General features: G+C 39.3%; 1 protein-coding gene across 1 annotated transcript in view; it reads right to left on the bottom strand.

Moving 5' to 3' along the window:
• The window catches only part of DNAH11 (dynein axonemal heavy chain 11), a 353936-nt gene that overhangs the window by 264677 nt on the left and 70070 nt on the right, over window positions 1-19189 (bottom strand). The window contains exons 21-28 of the mRNA XM_061165046.1: window positions 18910-19068; window positions 17640-17723; window positions 16061-16219; window positions 13282-13404; window positions 12453-12575; window positions 9831-10055; window positions 8395-8486; window positions 6641-6767 (exon numbers count right to left, since the gene is read on the bottom strand). Of these exons, the coding sequence (XP_061021029.1) occupies window positions 6641-6767; window positions 8395-8486; window positions 9831-10055; window positions 12453-12575; window positions 13282-13404; window positions 16061-16219; window positions 17640-17723; window positions 18910-19068 (1092 nt within the window). The remainder of the gene's footprint in view (window positions 1-6640; window positions 6768-8394; window positions 8487-9830; window positions 10056-12452; window positions 12576-13281; window positions 13405-16060; window positions 16220-17639; window positions 17724-18909; window positions 19069-19189) is intronic.

The following is a 19189-nucleotide window of genomic DNA, read 5'->3' as shown; positions in this document are numbered from 1 at the left end:
CTCCAACCGTCTACTCCCTACAGAAAAGTTGGAATCTCTTTTATTTCAGCTAAAACTCATTCACTCTTACATGTGGCCAACTAACTACTTGCATCTTCAGCCTTTTTACTCTTGATTGTCTAAGACATACTAGTTAATTTTATGTTATTTTTGGCTGTGCCACATGGCTTGCAGGATCTTAGTTCCCTAACCACAGATCAAACCCGAGCTCCCTGCAGTGGAAGCATGGAGCCCTAACCACTGGACTGTCAGCAAAGTCCCTCCCTTGACTGTCTCAGGATGACTAATCCCCATCTAGAAGGCTGTGACCCACCATTAGTGATTGTTGAGCTGCATCACCCTGATTCCTGAGATTCAGATCCTGAGGCTCCTTCACTCCATCACAGAGATAACCAAGTGGAAGCACTATCCAGAAATATACTGTGCTTGTGGGGATGTGGGGTTTTAGACATCTGCCCCTTGAAGATCCAGAAGTTCTTTTTATTACTTAATACTAAGCCCATTTCTCACAAGCACCTGTCCAAGTGCCAATATTGACAGACTATTAAGGGTATCAGTTGAGTGCCATCTGCCTCATGCTGCAATTTGGGGACTTCTCAAAAGACAAGTTGGCAGATTTCTTCTTACATAGATTTGGTCTGATGCCATGAAGGATATTTTTGATGCAAACATTCAACATTTCTGAGTATATATATTTCCTGATCTTGTCAGTTTAGAAAATTGTGGCCTCAACTGCCATAGCAGTGGCTTTCTGGTAGTCACATTAAAACAGGAAGAAAAAAAAAACAAACAGGTGAAATTAATTCTAACGTGCTTTATTTGACCTAATACATCCGAAGTATTGTCACTTCGATATATAATTAATAGAAGAAGTACTAATGAGATATTTTACATTCTTTAAGTCTTTGAAACCAGGTGCATATTTTGCATTTATAGCTTATCTCAGTTTGGATTCTTCATCAGACATATTGATCTGTCTCTATGTTTCATAAGATGCGCGGTTGAGAAAGTAGATTCACACTCAAGTTGTTTCAAATTTATGTTTTCCAATAACTGAATCAAAGATCAACTCTAACACATTGTAGTTAAAAATTCAGTTTCTCAGTTGTCACATTTCAAGTGCCCATTAGCCCCATGTGGTCCACAGCTACCTCCATTATGCAACACAAATGCGGCTGATCACATAGAAAGTGCGTCTTTCTTTAGTATAGCTCCAACATGGGGAAGCTTTCACTCATCATCACATAGAAGATGAAGGAAGACAAAACACACCAACTCTTCTAGGACACAAAGATCTTTCAGGTCATAAGGAACCAGTGGCTAAAAACTGGTTGTCTGCTATTTTTAGACACTGTATTATAACCTGGGAGGGCACCTCAGGGCAACTAATGTTACCCAGGCTGAATTTAACCACTACACTTGCTTTACTTGAAAAATACAAACGGATGTTTTTCTAAGCAGGAGAGGAATCACAGAATGTTAATACTGAATCATGTGCAACTGCATAATTACTACTCCATGTCCATTAACCCTGCAAGGACACCTCTAAGTTTGTGTTCCCACAAGCAACTGCCAGAAATTTCTGACCACTTAAGTTACATGGCACAACCCTATCCTCAGTCCTTGAGATAATCTATGAGACTGGGAGATCAGGATGAATTCTATGAGAAAAATCTTTAAAACTTGACCTTAACCAAACTTACTGAGAGCTAAAAAGCCACTGAAGGCATTTTAGATGAACCGACGTCATCACTCTGACATTCCAACTGAAGTACCTTAAACTGGGCATGTCTGCTTATAGAATGCAGGATGTAGTAATATCAGCCCTCCGCTAGCTGATGTGTTCAGGCTGATCAAATTCCACATCAACTGCAGAAACCCTCACTTGGACCAGCACTCTTAAATTGAGTGTGGTGGGTGGAGAAGGGGAACCTGAAGAATTCAAGTCATTCACAAGATGTCAACATGAGTCATCTGCCCACAAAGGGCCATTGCATTGTTATCCCATAAGCTGCAGTTGCCATGTTATCTCTGTCACACGACAGGGAGCACATTCAGGATGTTAACACAAAAGGCAGAGACGGAAAAGCTGTGTCTGGTGGCCTGAAACTGATTCTGATAATGAAAGAGAATGCAGGAAGGCTTGGCCCTTTGGCATAACAGCTGTAAGCATTAACTCTTCCACGGTAAGTGACCAAAAGTTGAGATCACACCTTGACTTTGCAGAAACACTGCAGGGAAAGAAGCTGACTGTGGCTCAAGATGACTCAACTCATCCTTAGCACTTTTTCAATCCTCTGCCCCAAGTCACTCCCTGGTAGTACCTGCACCTCAGAGGCAGCTAAACCCTTTCCCTAATAAGGACCCTTTCCTAAAAGTGGGACGACATTTGATGTGAAATTGAATTGCTTAAGGTTTAATTCGTGGAACAAAAAGATCTCAATGAAGTCAAATTTTGAGCAAATTTGAAATAGTGTACCTCAAATTTCAAAATGTTTCAAAAATGGAATCAAAGCTGGCAGGTCAGGAGAACTGTAAACTGAGTTTACCCTGGAGCTACATAGTCAGACAGACCCATTCAGTTAGTAAGCAGAAATATCCTACCTCCTTTTGTTGATATGGTATAGACAGCACCACGGCTGGTACTCATTAGCATGGCTGTGAGCCATTCTGGAGACTCCCTCTGCTGTGACTTTAATATTCAGCTACATTAAAATTTAAGATCTTTTTAATGCCCGGCATTACTAGTCCTACATGAAAGAGTGTTACTAGCACTGAGAAATGCACCTGAGGTTCAGGGGTTTAGAACTTAAAATTAAAATGCTGTGAATGAAGCAGACAAGAAGACTTGTCAAATCACAGTGATATGAAAGGTAACACTCTAAAACACTGAAGTGATACTGTGGAAATAGAATTATTTTAAAGGTACATCTTTTCAGTTAACTTTTTTAAAAAAAGCGAAACCTCATCCTATAATTTAGGAAGGATGTGGAAAAACAGCAGTTGGCATCAGGGATGCATATACCTGTGGAGCCAACAAGCATGTCTAACACACGAAGCACTTTTTGATGATCTGAAAGGACACAGAATGAGTGACAAGTGTATGTTGAATCATCTGCTCCTCTAGCACCTGCCTAGGACCTCAATTAAGGACCGAGAGGCCCTGGGCATGCACATGCTCTGAAGACAGGAGACAGGGATCAGGACAAGTTGGTCCCTTCAGGGCTTGACAAGACACATCTCAACAGCTTACCATCATCTGCCTCCACACACCCCTTCTGGGAAAGCACAGCAGGGAGGTGGGGAGAGAGAGACGACCATCCTCACACCTGTGAGTTATCAGCCCAGAGTGGGGTGCTGTGACTTTTCCTCACTCCTCATGGGGCTTCAAGGCGGAGGACTGTTTCCCCAACCTCTGCCCTTTAACTTGTCCAGTGAGTGGGGTTGGAGAACCACTCACAGAATTCTCAGGTGCCTGCAGCAAGTGAATCTGTGACATGTCCCTACTTCGCATATCTGTTTAGGTGGAAAGGAGGAACAAAATGTAACAAATGACTGACTACACTGCCAAGGGCAAGAACTAGAAGCACTGAGAAGGACTTGGCTCTGCATATATTCCCCTGGGAAGTTCCCCCTGTCCTGAGAACTTGCTCCTGTTCCACAAGAGACCCAGATGTAGGTCCTGGCTGTCAAGGGGCAAGGTCAACAGCCACTGCTGAACAGAGAAGCAGGAATATGCATTAAGAAAGGGCGATGACTGACAGATGACACCCTTCCCCCACCCCTGCCCAAAATAAGTTGGTAGGGAGGAGAAATAAAAGATCTCATCTCTAGGTTCTTTATGTAAAAAAACTGGTCCTGACACAGAGGTGAGCTTGGAATTTTAAACTAGATCTTGCTAAGTTGCTTTGGGTTTCTTTAATTATTAATAAGAAAAAGGGACAGGAGCATTACAATGCCTATCCAAGGTATTATAAAGGGATCTGCTACTCAGTGTAAAGAGATTCAGCAGGGCACATTTGAGATTAATAATTGTAGAAAAAACAAAATGTCTCATGTCTATATTCTGGGTAAGTAATACTGTTCAATAAAACACCACATATGTGTTTATTATGTTTAAAGAATATAAAAGAAAAAGCATATTCTTACTTACAGATTTATGCACCTAATTTACAGAGTTAAAATTCGGAATTCTAAGTATTTCAAATTTTCAAGTGTTTAGGAACAAATACCTGGAATAGGATATGACACCCTCTGTCTCATATCATCACCCTAGGAGATCAGAGGCACTGGATAGAAAGCCCCAAAATAAATCCACCTATGGTCACCTAACCTATGACAAAGGAGGCAAGAATATACAAGGGAAAAAGGACAGTGTCTTCAGTAAGTGGTGCTGGGAAACCTGGACAGCTACATCTAAGACAATGAAATTACAACACTACCTAACACTATACACAAAAATAAACTCAAAATGGATTAAAGATCTAAGTGTAAGACAAGACACTATAAAACTCTTAGAGGAAAACACAGTAAGAACATTCTTTGACATAAACCACAGAATTTTTTTTTTTTGACTCATCTCCTAGAGAAATGAAAGCGAAAACAAAAAGTGAAACTATTTATTTAAACCTAGTTAAACTTAAAAGCTTCTGCACAACAAAGGAAACCATAAACAAGCAAAAAAGACAACTCTCAGAATAGGAGAAAATATTTGAAAACAAAGCAAACAAAGGATTTATTTCCAAAATATACAAATAGCTCATGCAGCTCAATAACAGAACAACAAACAACCCAATAAAAAAATGGGCAGAAGATCTAAATAAACATTTCTACAAGGACATACTGATGGCCAAGAGGCACACGCAAAGATGCTCAACATCATTAATCATTTAGAAAACTGCAATTCAAAACTACAACAAGGTATCACCTCACACTGGTCAGAAAGGCCCATAATCAAAAAGTTTACAAACAATAAATGCTAGAGAGGATGTAGAAAAAAGGCAACCCTGTTTCCTGTTGGTGGGAATGTAAATAGGTACAACAACTATGAAAATCACTATGGAGGTACCTTAAAAACTAAAATAGAACTACGATACAATCCTGCAATCCCACTCCTGGGCATGTACCCTGAGAAAATCATAATTCAAAAGGATACATGGACCCCCAGTGTTCATTGAAACACTGTTTACAGTAGCCAAGACATGGAAGCAACCTAAATGTCCATCAACAGATGAATGGATAAAGAAGATGTGATACATATACACAATGGAATACTGCTCAGTCATAAAAACAAAGAGAATTGAGTCATTTGTAGATAGGTGGATGGGCCTAGAGACTGTCAGAGTGAAGAAAGAGAAAGGCATATATTGTATATTAATGTATGTAAGTGGAATCTTTAAAAATGGTACAAATGAACCTACTGCAGGGCAGGAATAGAGATGCAGATGAAGAGAACAGCTACGTGGACACAAGTGGGGAAGGGGAGGGAGCGACACTAGGAGATTAAGGTTGACACATATACACTACCACATGTAGAATAGCTAGTGGGAACCTGCTATATAGCACAGGGAGCCCAGCTCAACGCTCTGTGATGGCCTAGATGGGTGGATTGGGGGGTGGGGTGGGAGGAAGGTCCAAGAGGGAGGGGATATATGTGTACTTACAGCTGATTCACTCTGTTGGACAGCAGAAACTAACACACTGTAAAGCAATTATATTCCAACTAAAAAAAGAGAAATGAATGAGAGAGAAATAATCAACATAAATACTGTGTCCACAGGACATCAGAATTCAGGAAACTGTAGTGTGAGGTGACATATATTCCAAAGAAAATGGCATAAATATTTTTAGAGAAAGAACAAGGAGACAAACCTATAAAAGTAAAGCACAATCTGTGATATATGGTGAAGCCCAGGAGTAACTACCGGTGTCAGCTGTAACAACTCTAAGATCTTGAACAACCGAACGGATATAATGAAAAGCAACATCCTCTAAATGTTTAGGGGAAGGAGAGCTTGGGGATTTGCACAAAGTTTGTCTCTGATCTGTGCTCTCAGATTACAAACGATAACTGCCTCTTTTATTTGCTTTACATACTGTCATGGGTGCTACCTTATTTTTGAATGGATAGGAGAAAATTAGAGGGTGGAGGATGAGCCTGAAATTATACCAATACACCTCTGAACAGCACTGAAGCCTAGCCCAGCTTAGTAATTATAAGCGTTACCCTGGAGTCAAGGTTTTGAAAGAAGGTACCTGCCATAATCTTGTTCCCAGTGACCCAGTCTTTCCCAAGAAAACTGTGAACCAGGCAACGGAACCCCAGTACTTGTCCCACAATTCTGCGGATTTGGAACTGGTGTTTCTTCCATTAACTCCTTGCAAGGCTTTAAGCCTTTTACATTTGTTCTCCTTTCTAGACATTTGTACAGTGTCCTTTCACTGAGGACAAGATAGTTACCCTTCCTAGTTCCTTTAGCACTGCCTCTAACATCTCTCTGTTGCTACATTAAGTATTTTTATTGCATATTTTCTGGCTCTTGGAACATGTGACATGGTGGGTAGCATTTAGACAACGATAAAGAAATTGACATTCCTTAGCTAACAAAGGACAATATGAGACTTTCAAAATCAGTATTACCTGTGTAGGTTGAGTTCCCTTTGAAAGAATGTCAAGTAAGTCTGTGGAAGAGATGAAATAGAAGCGTGGGAAAGCCAAACGCTTGGTTTCCAGGTACTGAGCAAGAGCTTTTTCACAGAGAGAAAGCCTGTATGAATGAAACATCATTGTAAGCATATTTTGTCCACTCAGTTATTAAAATTTCAACAAAACCCAAAGTGTCTCAATCTGTCCATTCATCTCAATAAGCTCACTGTTTAACATGGTACCTACCTCCTTCTCTTATAACATCATCATCTCGTTTGTGACTAATGTGCAAGTTGTGCCAAGTAGGAGGAGATACACACACACACATATTAGTTGAGACTAAATACAGGTCAAATTTAAGTTGATGTTACTTGTTGTCACTTATTTTTTTTATAGTTCCACTATAATATACAACTATTTTTTAACTAGACAAATTAAGATTTTTAGTTGGAATTTCAATATCAAACTCTTAAAAATTAATGGAATGAATATATAGTAAAGGAGAAGGATATAGTAGAACTGAAAAGCACCATGAACCAATTCAACCTAATTAAGATTTATACAATTTCACACAACAGTAGGATACAAAGTCTTTTCAAGTTTCTATAGACTATAATCTAGGAGACACAGAAACATATCCAGGGACATAAAAGAAAGTGCAAAAGTTTCATGGTCTAAAGGTACTGCAATCATATAGACTGTTCTCTTGTCAATGTGGAATTAGGTTAGAAATCAGTATCAAAAGATATTTGAAAACAACCCACATGTTTTCAAGTGCAATATATTGTCACTTATCTTAATGACACTTCTCAACAGCAGGAGAGAAGACTGGGCTTGGCATCACCCACCCTGAGCACAAAGTGCTTTAGTTCACATGTAATTGGTTTAAGGTTTTCTTTTTCCCATGGAATGTCTACAAAAACTATGTGGCTTTAATTCTATCTGGTTTTCAGGGAAGTTGTAACACCCTGAACCATTTCCAGTTTACTGTTCTTAGCAGAGCAGAGAAGACCCAGAGGCAGAGCCACCAAGCCCTCAAAAATCACTGACTAAGAAATAATTAACCTCTGTGGGAATCCACGCTTCTAAAATTATGGTCAACTTTATCTTGAAAAAACTTCCAGATTATGAAATAATTGTATGCAATATATTTTTATCTAGAGGCTCCTCTACCATGCAATAAAAAGTGATCACTATTCTGCACAAAGCCCTCTTTTAGTAGCTGATCTGCCTGTTTTAAATCAAAAGTCAGAATTTTCTTGTGACCATTAGCTGTTGCATGATTTTATATGAATAAAATGCCCTTTAGGACAAGGATTTCAAAAGTACTAACATACTGTCAAAGGATAATTTCTAGTATAATTTAACTATATACAAAGTAAAGGACTTACATGAGTACAGTCCCAGTTCCTAGAATACAGTAGATACTTAATAAATATTTACAGGACACTTTGATAAAAGAATTGATCAATCATGTTGCTTCATTTTTTCATGTTGATTCTCTATTTAATATATTCTATTTTACTATTATGATATCCCTCTTGGAAAAGAAATATATTTGGATGTATTTGCATTAAATCACAATATATATATACCACCTAATATGTAAAAGGCAACTAGACAACAATAAGCAAAATTTTAAATTAGTAGACATTATATCTACAGTAACATGATATTAAATACTTTTAGATATTCAAAAGTAATGTCAAAAGTATAACAAATTGATCACTTTGTAGTTGTATTCTTACCTGTACTGTAAATCTTTAAGTTTTTCATAGAGATGCAGCTCACACGTTGCCTCCAAAACATTTTTTATTTTAGCTGTTCTGAACATTAATTCCTGTGTGAAAGTACAACATGCAACCATTGATAACAGAAATTACTTTTCTACATTTTTTTCATCCCTTTGGGGAATCAAAAAGTGAAGAACAAACTATGAGAAAGCAAGGTTAATGAGACTAACACCATATCTGTTCTGCTATTAAACTTTTAGATGAACATCAAAAACAAAGTGTAATCACATAGTTTTTATCAATATAAATTTGATAAGCATTACCACCACTCTGGGTCCATGAAGAATTTCTCTCTTCTAAACCAAACAAATAAAAACATAAAGAGAAAGAGAACCTGAATCTCAAAGAATATATTCATATTTAAAAATGAGATGAATACTAAACTATCTATTCTTTCTTGCTTAAAAGTTAAACAAAATAGAATCCCTCGGGTATTCTGTTTTAGCTAGCAAGGAGAAAATAATTCATCCCCATTTCTATATAAAAATGTAAAGCCACTCTGTTTCAAGTCTCTCAAATCATTTATTATTATATTACCTCACCATCTACTCTGGGGCTTCCCTGATGGCTCAGACAGTAAAGAAGCTGCCTGCAATGCAGGAGACCTGGGTTTGATCCCTGGTTCAGGAAGATCCCTTGGAGAAGAAAATGGCAACCCACCCCAGTATTCTTGCCTGGAGAATCCCATGGACAGTGGAGCCTGGCGGGCTACAGTCCATGGGGTCACAAAGAGTCGGACATGACTGAGTGACTAATCCTTTCATGTATTCTCTGTGGCTCTTATGAAACAAACCAATAACTGATAGTGTAACTTTGTTACTGGCTTCCCCTCCCTAGTCTCTGACTTCATGAAGGGAACCTGTCTCCGAGGCCTTCCTGTAGGGTAGGCAGTTCACGTTCTGTGGGAAACATCAGGCCTGCTGCCTGGTTTGGTACAGCACAAAGTTAAGACAACATCCATTCATGCTTACATCTTTAACTAGTTGAAAAAAATCAAAGGAATCTAATACTTTGTAACATACAAAAATAATATGGAATTCAATTTTTGGTGTCTATAAAAGTTTTACTGGTGCCAGCCACACCCATCTGTCTATGTTGTGTCTGTTTTCTTTCACATGATAAAGGTGGCCCTGAGTAGTTGTGACTGAGATCATATGCAACCACAAAGCCTAAAATATTGATTCTGACCCATCACACAGAAAAGTTTCCTAACTTTTGTCTCCTGAAATGCAAATACTGATTACATATATATATTTCATAAATTCAACACCCTAAATTATGTTTCTTTATATAAGGATTTCACGTTATTTAGAAAAAGATGTTTCTTTACAAGGCTTTTATATTATTTGGAAAAAGCTGTTAGGATAGAAAATAGCCTGTCTTCCACAAACCTTAAATTCAGCATCTACTCTGTCGAATCTCTGAGCATCTTTCACAAGTTGGATTCGAATATCTTCTGAACAAACAAAGATGCTTTCTAGGTGAGACCAAGTGCACTGGACTTCGATCCAAGTAAAGATGACCGAGTCTGCTGTGTTTAATTTGTTTTGCCAGCTTATGACTTGCTCAATGAAATATTCGACATACTTGCTTTGAAGCAGAGTCTGTAACTGAACCTAAATGAAGGCAAAGAATGTGAAATAACATCTAAATTAGTAATCTGAGCACCACGAGGGAGGGGCTACATCACTTCTTTTCACTGCTGGATTCCTGAGACCTAGCAAACAAAATGTGGAACAAGCATTCAGCAAGTATTTGCTAAATTAGTGAAGTAATGGCATATTCACACTAACATGGTTTAGTTTTGTTTTTTTAAAAGAAAAAAGATAAACATAAGCAACTACATGTAATATATCTTCTACAAGACTAACATGTATCTCTTTGTAGACAGGAAAATGTATTGGGCATCAGGGTACAGTTTTAGGAATTAAATTTCATTCTTTCATCCTCCTTCACTTTCCCCATGGTCTCTGCCTACTAATCATTCCAAAGTTATGGTTCTTTTTTTTTTCTTCAATATTGAAAATATAAAACAAACTTCCCTCTAGCTTGCTAAGCCTTCAGGCTCTGTTTTCCTCCCCTTTGAATTTACTACCAAACTTTGCAGCTGTCCTAACACTAAGCCTTGCTTTAACACCATGCAGATCCTCGGGCACTTCCCCTATTCTTTGACACTGAAATCTCAGGAAGTCACTGAGCAGAACAACCTCTTCTCATTCTCCTTCACCTCTTAAGTATTTAATACATTTCATTCTTTCCATACCCCCCACCCATGGCTTTGTTGAGATATTACTCAGATGCGCTGTAAGTTTAAAGCATACAATGTGATGATTTGATACATGTGTGTATATATTATGAAATGGTTACCACAATAATGTTAATATCATCTCTATCCATGGCTCAGTGGTAAAAGAATCCGCCTGCCAAGGCAAGAGTTGCAGGAGACGCTGGTTTGAGCCCTGGGTTGGGAAGATTCCCTGGAGAAGGAAATGGCAATCCACTTCAGTATTCTTGCCTGAGAAATCCCATGGACAGAGGAGCCTGGCAAGTTACAGTCCATAGGGTCACAGAGTCGGACACAACTAAGCACGCTCGTATCCCCCCACATAATTACCTTTTGTGCGTGAGCATGCATGTGTTAACATTAACACATTAATGTTAAGATCTACTCTCTTAATAACTTTCAATATAATATAGTCAACCATAGCGTATAATAGATGTCCAGAACTTATTAGGGGTCTATACCCTTCAACCAACATCTCCCTCTTCCCCGAAGCCCCGGTACCTGGTAATCACCATTCTACTGTTTGCTTCTGTGAGTTTGGCTTTTTTAGATTCCACATGTAAAACAGAACATACAGTATTTGCTGTCTCTGAGTTATCTCACTTCACATAATGCCCTCAACATCCATTCATGTGGTCACAAACAGCAGGATTTCTCTTTTTTTGAACAGCTGAACAGTCCATTTTATATATATATATACACACACACACGAAACATTATTATATACATTTTATATATATGTGTGTGTGTGTGTATATGGGTGTGTGTATACACACACACATTTCTTTTATCCGTTCATCCATCAATTGACATTTAGGTGGTTTCCATAATACTGACTCTATTCTTGGTGGAAAAAATTATCCCATGATTGTTATGATATTGCAGTATCCTTTTTCCACTATGTCTCTGATCATTCTCACTCTCTGCCTCCTTTATGTCTTCCTCTCACTCACCAAATGCGGCCCTTCCCTACTGTTCTTGGCTAGCGTATCCTCTTTTCCTCTCATTATCTAGCTCATCAATTCTCACGATACCAAGAATGACCTCCCAACCTATAGTTCTAGACTGAACCTCTGCACTGGGCTCTGGGTCTGACTTTCCTAACATCAATGTCCCTCACTTTAAATACATCAGAAATAACAGAGCATCATCTCTTAGACCAGGTTCTTTCCTAAGTGCCTTATGTCTAATAATAGTAACAAAACTATTATTATTTCACCTTTCTTATCTCTCACATCCAAAGAGACGCCAACTCATACCCTTAAAACTCAGGACCACATTGGCTGCATTCTGGTCTGTCTCTCCAACCTTATTTTTCATTATTCGTATCAAGAAAATCTTTATTCTAAGGAAACCAAGTTCTTTAAATTACATCTGAATGTCAGGTACTTTTTGGCATTCCAAGATGCCAGTAAAAGGGGACACTGTCCTCTTTGCATATATTACTCTTCTCTGATCATCATTCTTGAATACTAGCCCACCCTTCAAGGTTTAGCACAAGTACCACCACCTTGCAAGACTCTTTGGAACCCTTCTCTGTCTCCTGACTCAAGGACAAGTTCCTTGAGAACAAGTGTTCATACCTTTTGAACCCAAATGGTACTATGCCTAGAGTCTGGTACAAGCAGATGTCTAATGAGTGAAGAAAGAGATATGGAGTATTGGAGCTTTGGAAAAGCCTAAAATCATAATTTAAAAGAAAGGTCTATAAGAAAAACATCCATCTTACTTGGTTGTGCTCTAGAGTTTCAAACAATAGTTCATCAAACTTCAATAATGGAATGCCTGTCCGATAGTGAACTTCGTAAGAGAACTCCATGGTTGCCCAGGTCTGGCTGATTTCAGTAATAACCTAGACATCAACAGCATTTAGTTATGTGCACGAAAGTTTGATTTAGAACCAATACCTACAGTATCATATGAAATTTTTAAAACTGTCTTTACAATTAAAAAAAAAAGAGGGATATCATTGGCCTCAATTTTCTTTCCTTCAAATAATTCATGGTGTTGAGGTTTCAAGAATGAATTTCATCACACAAAAGAACAAGCATCACACCAATGTCACATTTTTATTGGATCTGAATTTTATATCCTTTACTGAAGTGGAATGCCAGAGCAGGAAGGGGCTTAAAAAGTTATCTTCACGTTCTGATAGGTATCATGTACAAATTAGCCAGCACAGGATAGGCAGTGCTCTAAGTGCCAGAATGTGAAGCCCAGTTCCCTTGTTAAAACTGGCTAAGCTAATCACTTCTCGATATCTCAGTTTCCACATCTGTAGAATAGGCATAATCCTCAGAGAATTAAATGAATTAGTGTAAAGCATGGACAGCTTTACTTGCTACCAAGTAAATGACACATAAGCGATTTCCACTATAATTGTCATCATCAACTGGGTCAACTCTTGTTTTACACATTTACTGCGGCTGAGAAGGAATCTGTTTCCTGCTGGGAGACATGTTTCCACACAACCAGGGCCTGAGGCCTTTTCCCCAGTCCACTCATGTGCCAATCACAGAATGAGCCCAGGGTAAAAAGAAACAGCCCAAGGACACAACCTTCTCAGTCCCCAGCTCTTTCACAGCTTTGTCCACGATGCTTCGGACAGTCTCTTCCACCTGGTGTAACCGCAAGGCTAACAGATCTGCCAAAGTTGTGGCTTCGTTTATGGAAAATTTGACCTGATTAGGAAGAAAAAAAAAAAAGGCAGGACTGATTCCATATATATTAATGGTTCCTTTTACCTAATGGCCAGAGGACTGAATCAGAGCTAAATCTACTCAAGTCAGCAGCTGAGTACATGTCAAGTTCTGAAATGTGTGAACAACCAAAGACATTGCCTTTTGACTCACAGTTATGGAGGTATCACCCACCGGAAGCGGGGGCTGAGGTTTAGGCCAAGTTCACACTATACTATTTCTTTTGTTTCATAACCTTCCCTTGTCAGCTCATTTCTTATCTCCTTTGCCCACAAAACCCAAATTTAAAGAGAATCACATTATTCATTTATTATAATTTGGTTGAAATCCCAGGAATCCGGTAGTAGCTCATTTGTCTTAAGTATTCTAGTCACTGAACATAATTCCCAGTTGCTTTCATGATTTAACCTAGTTTTATCATTGATTTAATCTTAGTCCCTTGGCAAAAAATAATTATTCTTACTCATACTGTCATTATTCATATTTACCGTGTGAAAAAAAGTCATTCCCATTTCTTCATTATCTTGTGCGCTCCCCACCCCAGTATTTGCTAAGAAGCTCTCAACTCTTCCTAAGTGCCCAAGGTCACCCATGTCCTTCACAAATGAAGAGCTGACCCCACTACATGGTTTCCATTCCTGCTCCTCCTATGAACATCCAATCCCTCCCTCCTGGAAGCTGAAGTCTTCTCTGGCTCTCCCCAGTCTGTAACACTGCTGATCACCATCTGCCTCTTTGCACAAGATGACTAAACAGTCCTGTGTGTCCAAGACCGGGTGCTTCCTTGGCTAAAACCTAAAAAGTCCTGAGCAAACCAGATGAGTTAGTTACTTCTGCATCATGTTTGACCTCCCTCCAGAGCTGATGGGAGTCAGGTCTGTCTTACAGGAGGGATGAGCAGGGATGTGTAACAGGGTCCCCTGATTAGTTGCATGGTTTGTGCAGTGAATATGGACAACTGGAAGTGAATAGGTGACAACTGGGAGATGGATCTAGTCGCTGCTCTGATGCCCCAGAGCAGCCTGGAGGAAGATGCCTTTTTCTAAATTGTCTGCCAGAGAAGACATCTTTTTCTAGCTTGCAGAAAGGCACAGTACAGGTAAGAGCCTGTGGTGAGGAGAAAGTTCACTAGAGGAAATGTGAAGAGGGGGTGGGGAGAAGGGACATACAGTCTACATGTCATGTTGGGAGACTCAATAAAGATTTCCTGAAAGAACACAGCAATCAACTATGAAGTCTAAATATGCAATGTCTAAAAGACTCTCTGGAAAGTACTATAGTAACAACAGCTTCAGGAACCATTCACTGAGGATTTGCTACATGCTAAGTCTATATGAATCTCATCTCCTGTGTGTTCACCAAGTCTGCACAGGAGCACTATAGCATTACTTGTATTTCATGGAAGGGGCAACTGAGGTACAGAGAGCAAGTAACTTGCCCAGGATCCCAGAGATGTGTTAGGGTTGGACCAATAAAGCCTAGGCCGTCCTCACTTCATGAGGCTGAGCCTCTCCCTCAATTTCCCCACTCTGCAAACTCTGTCTTCAAATCATGAGAGCCTTTTTTTCCACAACATGTGCCTAGCAGAAAACAAGCACATCAGGCTGCCTGTAATATATTCTCAATTCATGAAGGTCACCTTCCCCGGAAAATAAAATGTAAGGTTGGTATATTTGCTCTTAAAAAGATTTAGAAGGGAAAGAAAATATAATCTCAAGTGGCATGGACACATGAGAAATAATTCTATATTTTGCAATAAAATCAAGACCATCAAAAGAGCATCAAAACAAAACACGACACTATTAATAAATGAATTGTGGGAGGGGATCACTATTTCCAAATTCTCTGTCCTCCTAAATTCACTTCTGTGCTCTTTCATCCTCTCCACTATATATAAGATTTTTTGCAGCCATGTCATGCTCTATAAAATGCCTTCACATTATCTTACTTGACTCTTACAAGATATACATGATATGTAAGAGTAGATAGCATCTGTCTCATTTTATTAATAAAAAGTAAAACCCAAATCAAAAAGGTTAAGTGTACTGTGTGAGGTCATACAGCCAGTAAGAGATAAAAGTGGTGGTAAGGGGAGGGGGGTGTCTTAGTTACTTCTGTCTGCTTTTAACAAAACACCATAGACTAGGGGGATTAAACAACAAACATTTATTTCTCACCGTTCTAGAGGCTACAAGTCCAAGATCAGGGTGCCAGCTTCACTGGGTTCTTGGTGAAGGCCTCCTTCTTAATTAATAGACATCTGTCTTGTATTCACATGGTAGAGAGCAGAAAGTTCTGGGGCCTTTTCCCCTTACAAAAGTACTGACCTCATTTGAGTTCTACCCTCATGACCTAATCATCTCCCAAGTATTCCATCTCCAAATACCGTCCCACTGGGGATTCAGGCTTCAACACACGAACTGGGCAGGTGCAGGGGAATGACACATTTAGTCTATAGCAGCAGAGGCTAAAACTAGGAACTCTGCATGTCCAGACCTTTGTCACGTCTCAAGGGGACTGACCTCTGGCAACTGATCAGAGACCTTTTCCCAAATCCCACTTCATCCCAGATGAATGATATGAACCAAGGAATAACATGTCACAAAAATATTCAATTAATGAGACCCAGGACACTGACCCCAATGGCCGTCATCAGCTGGTGCCAATGCCTGTCCCTGAGGGCAGGGCTCTGCAACTCAGCAACAGCTCTCAGAGAGGTCATCGTGTCCTTCACTGTGCTTTCCAGGCCCGAGTAGGCATCCCACACGCGAACCTCCTTATCCAGAGACCAGATTACCTAAAGGAAAGTGAAAAAACAACCCAGCTCTTACATATAGGAAAATATACCTTATAATCTGCCTCCTATGGAAAATTATGTGTACTTTTTCCTGGATTAGGAAGAGAGTAAATGTGTTTGAGCTCATAGATTACGGACTAAAACCAGAGAAAAAAAGAAAAATATCCACTCTCTCATGTACAAGTCCACTATGTACAAGACACCTAGATATACTGGTTTCTTATTCACAGGCTCTAATTGGATGTCCAATGAGGAAATCCACAGGTCATTAAATGCAGTGAAATAATAAGAGTCTACAGGGCATGTGAATGAAGAGAGTTTCCTCTTGAAACAGAAACATGCAGAAAACTGAGATTGTTACTGGATCGCTAAGACCTTCCTCCAAAGACCTGACTTGTTTAAACAACTTTAAGACATGTCAAATAGGGCCCTTGACTTGACTGTCTTCTTGGCTCATGGAACAATATCAACAATTTTGAATGAGAAAACCCAAAATAAAGTAACAATTTCAGCACAAAAGGACGGCGCTACAGTAACAATTTCAGCACAAAAGGACAGCACTACTTGTTTTAGAGGAAAAAAAGCAAAAGACTTTCAGCTGAGAGTGGGGTTTAAACGGTAACTCTGCCGTGAGACCGTCCGATGGTAAAGGACACAGGCAGGAAACAGCACAGAAGAGGAGTACAGTGACCCGTGACTCCAAAAGAATGACGGGGTATTTTAGTTAGGGCTCTTGGACCAGGAGAAAAGGGGAGAAAAAGATGGGAAGAGCTGGTTGGACTGAGTTTGGGCAAGGACATTCTGGGGCAAGAAGAGAGCAAAAGGCCCAGCCTCTCACTGCTATGCATTTGGCTTTATCCAAAGAGGCTTTACTTTCTTCAGAGGGCATAGGGCAGTGGGGATTAGATACCAAAACACAATATTCAAAGAAGCTGAGTTCTGTTGTATTGAGCCCCGCTGTGATATCAGAGTAGGCAGTAAGAGTAAAGATCATAACATTTTATATATTTCCACAGGTTACCCCAGCGAGCTGCCCCAAAGCCCACAGTCAAAAGGTACCTTTGAAGATACAATACACTTACAGTTGCTAAGGAAAGAATTCAACAATTTCATACGCCTAACCCCTCAGCCCTGCTCTTCACCTCTTTTTTACTCTAGACAGCCACAGAGAGTGCCTGAGTATAGCTGCTGCTCATCAATTCATTAGCCCTAATATGCTTTTATCCACTCATTCACAGAAAGGCAGGCTTGATTACAAGTGCAACTGGCTGACAGTGGGAAAAAAATTCCTGTCTCAAATCATCCTGTTTGAAGTAAATAAGGACATGCGGCCCAACACAGCAGATTCTAGCTTAGGGAAGATGGAAGGAGGTGGTGCAGAGGCAGATAAATCGTCATCACAGACAGTTATGGAACTTGCCTTGGCAAACCTTCTGAGTTCCACTTCCATCTGCTCCACATTAATCTGTCTCCACTGGGTTTTAGTCCAATTATCAATGCTTCTCTGAAAACGCACAAGCAGATAAAAGTGTCAACAACATTTGGTGAAAGCCAGTCTCCACAGCAAAATATATAAACTGATGATACACAGCAACTCCATCATCCAGGGGAAAGTCAATTACTTAAGTATTAACTGCACCTGTCAAAGCTTCCCTAAAACCAAAACAAAAAAGTTATCAGAACATGTCAAACTTAAGGCTAAAACATTGTGATAGATTAATTTCTAGAAGCAATGGCAAATTCCATACACATACCATCATTATCACTTAATCCTGAATAGTTTGAATGAATTGATAAATAATGCTACCATTAAATATCATATTTTTACAATTCTACATATAAGATAAGCTTTTGGAAGAAAACCTTCATCCATTATAGCCAAAACTCTCGTGAGTTTCTTGTAAATGTATTTCTATATGGCTTTCGACTAACTTCAAAGAAAATCATGTATTACACATATTGCAATATGCCTAGTTCCCTAGAACTTATTTCTATACTTAAGTTGTAACTTAACTGCTGCTGCTGCTGCTAAGTCGCTTCAGTCGTGTCAGACTCTGTGCGACCCCATAGACAGCAGCCCACCAGGCTCCCCCATCCCTGGGATTCTCCAGGCAAGAACACTGGAGTGGGTTGCCATTTCCTTCTCCAATGCGTGAAAGTGAAAAGTGAAAGTGAAGTCGCTCAGTCGTGTCCTACTCTTAGTGACCCCATGGACTGCAGCCCACCAGGCTCCTCCGTCCATGGGATTTTCCGGCAAGAGTACTGGAGTAGGGTGCCATTGCCTTCTCCGGTAACTTAACTAGCAATATACAAATTATTTTTAGCCAGGCCTGTTTATACATGCATATATATATATAAGTACAAGTATGGGTGTATATGTGAGTTTGTACGCAGAGATGACCATACGTGTGCAATATGTATTAATTTTTATTTATATACTATAGAACTCTCTAGAAGGGTTTGAGACTCATACGAAGTTTCATTGAGAACTGAAAACAAAATCCACTAATAATTCAGAGAAGAATCTTCAACTAACACATTATAGGAACTCCAATTCTGGGGCAAAAGTTTAACAATCACATGTTTTAAGATATTATAAAACTATGCAGACACTAAAAATTGCATATTTATAGAAAAGAAATACTAAAAGAAAAAAAAGACACGCATGCTTTCAACAAGCAGTGTCTTACTCTAACATAAATAATGACATCCCAGAGCCCCTTGAGCAATTTTATCTCTTTGCGACACTGCTTCATTTGTTTGTACTCTGGAAGAGCCACTTCAAAAAGATGAGTAGATTCCTGCATTTGCAGCATCTCTTCTTCTAATGCCTCAAGCTCTTGATTTGCCTGAGGAGAAAGCAGAAACACAAACACACTTAATATCCAACAAGCTGCCAGAGAAGAGAAGTCACAGTGTTCTGGTTCCATTAACATTTACAACTTCGATTTTTAAAAGAAAGAGAAATCT

This window comes from Dama dama, chromosome 18 (assembly GCF_033118175.1).
Source record: "Dama dama isolate Ldn47 chromosome 18, ASM3311817v1, whole genome shotgun sequence".
NCBI lineage: Eukaryota > Metazoa > Chordata > Mammalia > Artiodactyla > Cervidae > Dama > Dama dama.
Note: the sequence above shows the minus strand (reverse complement) of the source record. Positions and strands in the feature narration are given on the sequence as shown.